Source organism: Coenobita brevimanus, chromosome 40 (genome assembly GCF_032717465.1).
Source record: "Coenobita brevimanus isolate Jiangsu-jjx chromosome 40, ASM3271746v2, whole genome shotgun sequence".
Lineage (NCBI taxonomy): Eukaryota > Metazoa > Arthropoda > Malacostraca > Decapoda > Coenobitidae > Coenobita > Coenobita brevimanus.
In genome coordinates, this window is record NC_136993.1 from 3,767,113 (window position 1) to 3,777,416 (window position 10,304).

At 41.6% G+C, this 10,304-nt stretch overlaps 1 protein-coding gene across 1 annotated transcript in view; it reads left to right on the plus strand.

Annotated features, from left to right (window-relative positions):
• Positions 1 to 3,576, plus strand: part of LOC145397250 (uncharacterized) — a 43,050-nt gene extending 39,474 nt beyond the window's left edge. Inside the window, exons 5-6 of the mRNA XM_080270446.1 lie at positions 1,242 to 1,318; positions 3,565 to 3,576. Of these exons, the coding sequence (XP_080126572.1) occupies positions 1,242 to 1,318; positions 3,565 to 3,576 (89 nt within the window). The remainder of the gene's footprint in view (positions 1 to 1,241; positions 1,319 to 3,564) is intronic.
• The last annotated feature ends 6,728 nt before the right edge of the window (positions 3,577 to 10,304 follow it).

The following is a 10,304-nucleotide window of genomic DNA, read 5'->3' on the forward strand; positions in this document are numbered from 1 at the left end:
TGGAGAGCATGCTGGCCTACTCTGTGTGTAACTGAGACACTGAAAAAGTTCAGTGCATTTGCCCCATACAACCTTAGTGCATTTGCCCCGTAAGTGTAGAATGGACTACATATGTGCTCAAAAGCTATAAATTCACATGATTGCCATAACATGCCCTATACTGTCCACAATTACTGATAGCATTTTGTCTTATGCAGGCGACTGTTTTCATTTAATGCCAGACGGTAACATTTTTTGCAAATATATTTGTAAAGATTTGATGGTAACCGTTTTTCCTAAGATAAGAGTACATGTGGTACTAATCATTAACTTGATAAAATTTAGAGATTATGTAGAACATTGAGTAGTGAATAAATTCTGGATGGCTATATTTCAATAAGTGTATACATTTTGACCGCTTTCAGTTAGTTGGCAAAATTACCCCCATTTCATTAAATATTTTTGTATTTATTTTTTATTTTTATTTTATTTTTTAATGCAAGGAAGAAGGAACCAAATGCTAGAAGCCCCTAAGATTGTTCCCTCCAAGAAAATATAAAAACAAGAAAACATAGTTCCAGATTCAAGATCTGTTCATTTTGAGATGCCTGGACAGACTACGACCGGAAGTCAGAGGCATTAGGAAATACAGACAAAGGAAGACAGTTCCAGAGTTGACCTGTTGCTTACATGAAGGACTGGGAGTAATGGTTAACTCTTGCATTAGAGAGTTGGACAGAAAAAGGATGACAGATTGCTGCCAGTTAGGTGCTATGTGCCTGCTACAGTGGTGGAGGGATGCAAGCAGAGAGTTCAGAAGAGCAGTGACCATTGAAGTAGTGATAAAAAAGAAATAAAAAGTGAAACAGAGTGACAAAGAGACAGAGGTTGAATGGAGCCAGTAAGAGGAGGAGAGTTAATGAGACGAAATGCCTTTGACTCCATCTTGTTGAGAAGAGCTGTATGTGGGGAGCCTCCCCACACGAGAGTTGTACCCTACATGGGCAAATGAAACCCGTGTATAAAATCATCAGCTGTGCAGTGCAAAGAAGGTATGGAGTCAGCCCAACACACCTAATTTCTTGGAAGCAGATTTTACAAGAGAGGTAATATGATTATTCCAAGATTAATGCCGAGAGAATGAACTTGGCACAATTACCCTGATGTATGTAACTAGTTATATATAACCTGGCATTTTGTGAAATAACTTTGTTGTAGTCAGTCTGTTTCCCATTGTGAACATGGTTATGTAATTATTTTAGCTGAAGAGTATGGTGAAGGTGTGGTGACCGTAACCTACATTGAAAATGAAGGGGGAAGAGTTGGTTATTTTTGTGAGGTAAGTTATCAAACCAGATCATTTCCTCATCCCATACCTTCCATCATATTATATGCACTTCAGTATACTGTAAATGCTACAGAGCTGAATAGCCTTGTCAGGTAAGTTATATAGCCTCACCATTCACTCATCCAATCATTTCCATTATACAATTTTTTTTAAATGTAAAAGAAAGAACCCAAAGCTGAGCTTGCAGTAGTTGGTGCTTTGTAAGAAAACTAAACAGAAATATAGTCAGACTCAAGGTCAGGTGCTTAACAGTTGTATACTTGGAAAGTTGTGAATACTAGTGCAGAGCATGTTTGCTGTTTTACTCACCAGTTCAAATATTGTAGAGACATGGTGGTTCTTTGGCAGCATGTCTGTCTTGCAGTCTGTGTATGTCCTGAGTCTAAGGTTCAAGTCATGATGGGCTTTTAATTGGGTGTTGGTACATTAGTATGTCCTGTTATATGGTTGCCTGTCTTTTCACCCTGTCAGTTCCCATTGATACCATATGCAAACTTTGACACAAGCACAGCCATTACAACACTTTCTCTTTCACATACATCACTCTTCCTACAGACACTCCTTGTGTGTGCCAGCATGGGGAAGGGTCTGTTTTGGCTAACTCTCTCCCATGGAGGAGAAGGTCCAGTCCTGCATTAGACCTCATGATTTGAGATCCACTTCTATTCTATCTATCTATTGCCAGACGCCTCAATCCCGTTTGGGGTGGCCACAAACAAATCGCCTCCAAGTCGCCCTGTCCCCCGCCATTTCACTGCCCTGCTCCCAACTCACACCCCCCTTAATCCAGGACCTCGCCTATAGACCAGTTTGCAAAATGGTGTTGGGGGGATTTCTCACCTGATCTTAGTTAATGGGTCCCTGGACATGACAAATCACGGAGGTGCTTGTCCTCCATCGCGCCACGAATGTTGCTGTGGTCAAATTAAATATGGCTGCCGTGAACAGTGATAAAAATTCACATTTTTTTATTATTTTCAGTAGATACACATGTAATACTTCCAATCCAACTATTTTGAGGGTGGAAAATTCATTTTTGATGTTTCTTTTACCATTCAGGGTCATCTTGGCCTTCACCCGTGTGGGTCATCAATATTGCATGAATTTTGCCATTTACTGAATGTTGAATGGAACTCTAATGTTTCTTTTTTCTTGTTTCTTTTCAGCCATGCGCATGTTGTTCCTAAATGCATGAAGCTTCATCTCACTGCCATGTGCATGCTGTTCCTGAATTCATGAAGTTTCATCTCACTGCTAATCATGAATTATTCTACATTATCTGTACCAAGTAGGGTAAATTTGGTCGCCTCAGTGGAAAGGGAGATAGTAAATCCAAAACTCTGCATTATCTGTTAAGAAGATAACAAAGTACCTGTAACTAGTGAAAAGACAGGTTGTGCAAAAATGAAAAGAGCTGCCAAAATTCGAAATGATGTTGTTACAAAGCGTATCAGACTGGTGACAGGGGATGAAGAGGAGAGTGATCACAGTGGCATGTTTGTTTACCATAATACCAACAAGTGCTACAAATTTTACACACATTCTTCCAAGCTTAAAGCTATTGAGGAAAAGAGTGCAAGAACTGAAGAGCCTATGGTGTGCCACACAAAAGTCACGTCTTGTGAAACTGCTGGATTTAAGAAAACCCTTCGTAAAAGTGCGTTACCCTGTTCACCTCCAAGCTGCGACAAGGATCCAAGAACACTACCTTGCGTTATCTGCGCGAAAATCGAACACAAGAAATGTCGTGACAAATTCAGAATCTGTGAGTATGGCAGTGCTAAGAAATTCATTAATGCTGCGAGGCACAACAAAGATGCTGTTTTTACAAGAATTGCAGATAGACTGAATGACGATGAAGACAGCTCTGTCAGATCAGTCGTATCTGCAGATTTATACTGCCAGAATCTCTAACGTCAAAACTACATGCGTAAATACGAACGTGACATTAGACCAGAAGAGCTGGAAAAACTGCCCATCAACAATGTGGAGCGTGTGCTGTTCACTCGTGCTATCCCATATATTGACAAAATTTTGATGAGTGGAGACTGTTGGACTATGACTGATATTGTAGAATTTGCACTGAGTCTGCTGGAAGAAGGAGAGATGCTTACGAGCACCTTTCAAAACTGTGATATGAAACAGTTGATCATCTTCCATTATGGTGAATCAGTCACAATCAGTCCAAACAGTAAGGTGAATGAACCTGAGATTTTTTTTTTCCTCTGATATCACAGCTGCTGATCTAGCCGTAAAACTGAAGAATCAGGACATAATGAGAGAGGCTGGCAGCAAGTTGAGAGACTCACTTATGGACGTCGACTTTGGTCTGCAGGACAGCTTCTGTGACGGCACTGACTTAGACATCATGGGAGAGAACAATGATGCCAGCACCTCTTCTCACATTCTTAGCTGCTCTATTCAAGGTGGAAAAGCACAAGCTCTTCCGAAGTAGTATTAAAGATCTAGAGGATCTTATCCAGCCTTTCGAGGATGAAGATATTAGCCGAGAAGAAGGAGAGTTCCCACAGCAGCAAGATGACTTGCCTTCCGACCAGCAAAAACCCTCTCAGGAACAAGAGAAGACATGGGTCAGGGATCACAAGAGTACACAGCTGCACTGTCTGTTCCAAATGCTTGTGTACAACATCCACAGTGGAAGGAAAAAAACTCCATTACATATGATGCTTGGCCATGCCCTCTATGCAAGATATCGTAGTAAGAGCCTTCTCACAGTCTTCCATAGAATTGGTTCATGTACAAGCTACCAGACCATTAGAACTGCCCGTAACCTTCTTGCTAGCTATGCTGTTAAATGCTCAGAAAAAGAAGAGACACCCTTACCGAGCACTTTTACCAGGGAGTTTTACACGATGGCAGCCATGGACAACTCAGACTATGCAGACAGATAATCACTCTCTGGTACTGAGATGTGATGTGGCGCACGTTTGGAAAAACATTATATTATTTGTTTTCCTTCTGCATATTTTATTATTTTTTTTTTTTTTACGGAGAATATGTTATAATTTTATTAACACTATGACACTTTCTATTTAATTATCAATAATATTCAGCCATATATTTCAGAGCAATTATGGCTTTCTGTTTATACCATCATGTCACAAATCAGTATAGTGTGTGTTTTGGTTTAAATCTGAGGTATTAATTTTGGAACCCATGAGTGAATTACGGTCTAGTTGTGGTCACATTGTCCCAGACATTTGAAGGTCAAGATGACAATGAATGGTAAAAGAAACATCAAAAATGAATTTTCCACCCTCAAAATAGTTGGATTGGAAGTATTACATGTGTATCTACTGAAAATAATAAAAAAATGTGAATTTTTATCACTGTTCACGGCAGCCATATTTAATTTGACCACAGCAACATTCGTGGCGCGATGGCGGACAAGCACCTCCGTGATTTGTCATGTCCAGGGACCCATTAACTAAGATCAGGTGAGAAATCCCCCCAACACCATTTTGCAAACGGGTCTATAGGCGAGGTACAGGATTACCTCTCTCATATACCTCTCCACCCCATCCCTCCATCTCATCCTCGGCCTCCACCTCCCTCTTCCCCCCTCCACCTCACTCACATACACTCTCTTCGTCAGTCTTTCACCCTCCATCCTCTCCACATGGCCAAACCACCTCAGTGTGTTCCTCAAAACACTTCCTATCACATCCACATCCACACCACAGCGCTCCTTTATATCCTCATTCATCAGCCTGTCTCTCCACGTGACTCCACAGGCTCCTCTTAAATAACTCATTTCCACTGCTCTCACTCTTGACTTGTGTCCTTCCAACAATGTCCAAGCTTCACTTCCGTACGTTAGAGTTGGTGTCACAATACTGTCATGTAGTAACTTTTTCACTTCCATGCTCACTACCCTGTTTCTTATCACTGCTTTCAAAGAACCAGCAACCTTTCTTCCCTGCTGTACCCTTTCAAGCACTTCACCCTCCAAACCTCCATCCTTACTCATCACACTACCCAAATACTTAAACGTACTCACATTTTCCAATTCCTCACCATCCAACCTCGCTGTGCATTCTTTTTAAAAATTAGTAATTTTTCCGTACACTTAGTGTCCTAAATTCAGTTGAGAACTAAGCTGATAGTGTAGTAAGCCATTAACCTGTGGATTGCGCAATTACCTTTTTTATCCCACCCCGTGATGTGCAAAAAAAAAAAGGATTTTTTTTTTTTTTTTTTTTTTTTTTTTTTTTTTTAGTAATTGTGTATTGTAAACTTGAAGATAAACATTGAGGGCATCATCTGGTGAGAAGAAAAAAAACTCTCTCTCTCCGTCTTTGTGTAGAGCCATGCCTAAGTTTCCATACGGGAGTAGTGAAAAAATGGGAAACAAAAATTTTTTTGCTTTGTTTGTTATAAGCTTGAAGATAAACATCCAGGGCATCATCTGGTGAAAAGAAAAAATCTCTCTCTCTCTCTCTTTGCATAGGGCCATGCATAAGTTTGCGTAGGGGTCGAGTTGTTTACGGTGATGCACGCCCAGCACAGTCTGCATTGTGGTTTGCAATGCGACGCTACCCAGCCTGAGCTGTGGCTTGCAATCCACGGGTTAATATATAGTAGAATAATGGTGAAATTATTTAAGATCTGTCCCACCCAGACTCTTTGATATGAGAACTCAGATAAAAGACATGAAAACAACAGAGTGTACAGTTGTAATACTTAATGTCTGTGCTACCCTAGTTGGAAGACATGTTGAATCTGGGGTATCTCTGCACAGCAGCTCCCCATGGTAACACACAAATGAATACAGCCCAACAAATCAAGCTTTTCAAATGCACATCAGTACCGGGATGGCTGTTGTGTAGAAGCACCCCTGGATTTAGTTTTACAGTCCAACCTATGCGGGCCAGAAACAGTGCTCTTTGGATTACTGTACCGTGCTCCTTATTTTATCATCAGCATTGTTATTGTCATCAGCCCTCGGGGAACCCCCTGATAGGTTTGGTAGAACAAAATCATCTCTGGGTTACATTGTCTCTCTATCTATCTATCTATTGCCAGACGCCTCAATCCCGCTTGGGCTGGCCACAAACAAATCGCCTCCAAGTCGCCCTGTCCCCCGCCATTTCACTGCCCTGCTCCCAACTCACCCCCCTCTCTCATATACCTCTCCACCCCATCCCTCCATCTCATCTTCGGCCTCCCCCTCCCTCTTCCCCCCTCCACCTCACTCACATACACTCTCTTCATCAGTCTTTCACCCTCCATCCTCTCCACATGGCCAAACCACCTCAGTGTGTTCCTTATAACGCTTCCTATCACATCCACATCCACACCACAGCGCTCCTTTATATTCTCATTCGTCAGCCTGTCTCTCCATGTGACTCCACAGGCTCCTCTTAAATAATTCATATCCACTGCTCTCACTCTTGACTTGTGTCCTTCCAACAACATCCGAGCTTCACTTCCATACGTTAGAGTTGGTATCACAATACTGTCATGTGGTAACTTTTTCACTTCCATGCTCACTTCCCTGTTTCTTATCACTGCTTTCAAAGAACCAGCAACCTTTCTTCCCTGCTGTACCCTTTCAAGCACTTCACCCTCCAAACCTCCATCCTTATTCATCACACAACCCAAGTACTTAAATGTACTCACATTTTCCAATTCCTCACCATCCAACCTCGCTGTACATTCACTGACTTCACCTCTCTCAATGACCATCACTTTACTCTTCCCTACATTCACCTTTAGATTCCGTTTCTTACACACACTCCCAAACTCATCCACCAAGCCTTGCAGCTCCCTTTTGTCTTCACTCAACAACACAGTATCATCTGCAAACAACAGTACAGGGAGTTTCCAAACACTATCCTCTCTCACCAGGGCCACTCCAACATCCACTACCCTATCTTGTACCTCTTTTATTACCCCATCCATGTACAGATTGAACAACGATGTAGACATGACACATCCCTGTTTCAACCCAACTTTCAAAGAGAAAAATTCACTTAGTTCACCATCCACACGCACTGCAGCCTTCGCACCATCGTACATACTCTTCACAGCATTCAACAACTTCCCATCTACTCCATATATTCTTAACACTTTCCACAATCCTTGTCTATCCACCCTGTCATATGCTTTCTCCAAATCCATGAAAGCCGCTTACAACTTCTTTCCCATCTCTAGAAACTTTTCCACAAAAGATCTAAGAATGAATATCTGATCTACACAACCTCTTCCCTTCCTAAAGCCTCCCTGTTCTTCTCCAACTAATTCCTCTGTTCTTTCTCTAACTCTGTCAATAAGTATCATACCATACACTTTTCCTGTTATACTAAGAAGACAAATGCCCCTGTGATTACCACACACTTCTTTTTCCCCATTTCCTTTGTACAAGGGAATAATTATACCTGACTTCCAATCCTCCGGGACTCAACCTTCCTCCCAGGCCAATCTGCACATCTTCCACATCGATTCTACTACTCTCTCTCCCCCTTGCTTCAGCATTTCACCACACACTCCATCAATTCCTGAGGCTTTCCCTGATTTAACTTTCTTCATTGCTTCCCCAACTTCTATCCTACTGATTTCTTCCTGTCCTCACCTCCCTCCTTCTCCCAGCCATTCCCCAGCCACTTATACTCGCATTACTTCCATCCTCTGTGTTCAACAGTTCCTTAAAGTGTTCTCTCCATCTGCTCACTTTTTCTCCCTTTCCACTAGTAATCTACCATTTTTATCTTTCACTCCCCTGCTAACTTCACTTCCACCCTGTCTTACTCTTTTCACCTCTTTCCAGAACATTTTCTTACAGTCCCTCCACTTTTCACTCAAATTCCTTCCAAATTCCTCATCCACTCTGTTCTTACTCTCTTACTAATCTTTTCACCTGTCTCTTTCTTTCTACATATAACTCTCTCTTCCACCTCTCAACTTCTTCCACACCCCTATTTCTCATCCATTCATTGTATGCTTTCTTCTTTTGTGCCACAGCCTGTTTCACCTCTTCAGTCCACCACGCTGTTCCTTGCACCCCTCTCTGTCTTCTCCTCCTTCCACACACCACATCACATGCTGCACATATTTCTTCTGTAAATATCCTACACACACCTTCCACATCTCCCATCTGCTCCAATTCATATTTGGCCAATCGTTCCTCCACTTCTCTCTTCTACTCTGCATTTTTCTCATCCTTTTGTAACCTTTCCACTCTCCTTGCAACTACTTCCTCTCGTCTTTCCCTTCTTCTATTCCTCCATCTTACTTGAATCCTAATTCTGGCCACCACCAAGTAGTGGTCAGAAAGTCCACTCCCCCAACCTCTATAAGCTCATGCATCCATTACACATCTTCGCATCCTTTCATCCACACACACATAATCAATCATTGCCTTCCTTTCATTCAGTTCACCACCCACCCTTCTCATCACTCGCCCTGTATACCTGTGGATCAGTTTATGCCTGAAGAGGGTATTGGCTGTCACCAACCCCCTCCCAGCACAAATGTCCACTAACGCACTTCCATTTTCATCTATCTCAGCAGGCACACCCCACTTACCAACTATTCCATCCACCTTCACATTCCCTACTTTATCATTCATATTACCAATCAAAAACACTCTCTCATTCTTTCCAGACTTTTCCATGCACACTTCTACATTTGTCCAGAACTCTTCTCTCACTCTTCTAGCACGATCTTACGTTGGCGCATACACACACACAATCGCCCACATTTGTATTCCAACTTTCAACTTTACCCACACAATCCTTGACCCAACTGATCCATGCTGTCTTATGCTCTTCTTCCATCTTTTACTCACAACTATACATACTCCTTCCTTTGCCCTCTTATTCTCACCTACTCCTGTACATATACCCCGTCCATACTCCCATTCTCTCATACTTTCTCCTCTCCATTTTGTTTCAGTTATTCCACATACATCCACTTTCGCACCCTCAAGCACCTGGACAATCTCTCTCTCTTTCGCCTCATCATTCGCTCCTCTTACATTCCATTACCAAGTCCTTTGTCCGGTCCTGGGTCGTAATTGTTTGGTCAGTCCTTGTCGAAGGCTTCTTGTTTGTTTTTTTTAGTTAGTTGTTTTCCGGGGAGGGGCACTAACCCTCCGCCAACCCTTTTAGTCGCCCATTACGACAAGCAGGAATACTGAGGGAGTATTCTTGAAAACCCCCCCTACCCCCAGTGTACAGTTCAACTTTCATTTATATTGCATACCAAATATCATCATCTTTGTCATTATCCTGATGCTTATTCCCATGCAAAGATGAGATAAGGTAAGATCCAGTAACAAGGAAATGTATCTGACACCCTTAACATGTCCCCCTCCTTACATAATTCATCCAACCAGCTTTAGCCTATCAGTTCCTGAGCCTCATCAACTCCTGCACTTCATATTATCTCTCACATTCCTTTACTATATCCACCCACTTCCTTGGCATTTCATGCCTTGTTCCACCTTTCAGACTCACATAGTACAAAGTTGTATGGGATTAATTTTGCGTGGACTGTATTTAGTGCTTTGAAATACCTGACATATTGATATTATATTTACTGGTGAAATTCAGTTATGGGCTGTGTAAAATATTAGATGTGTGACTCTAAGCCATTTTAATGTACTTTTCATTGCAGATCTGCGTAGCAGAAATGAATGCAAAGAAGTCCTTGAAGCTGCACTGTGGTGGTATGAAACACTTGAAGGTATAATTATATTTTGTTCCATTGGAAGTTGAGGCATTCTTGTAAAGCTGCCTTTGTTTCGGTTTACATTTTATTTTACAAATTGAGGGTCCATTTGATTTTTTTTTTTTTTGCTGGTTTTCTCTTTTTCTGTGTATAACTGACAGATTTTATTACTTTAAAATGAGAATGACAAAAAGGTGTGACTAGAGAAAAGGATTATAAAGTCATTTGCCATAATTCCGGTGAATGTACTCTCAGAGATACAAGTTCCGAAGATTCTTCCACT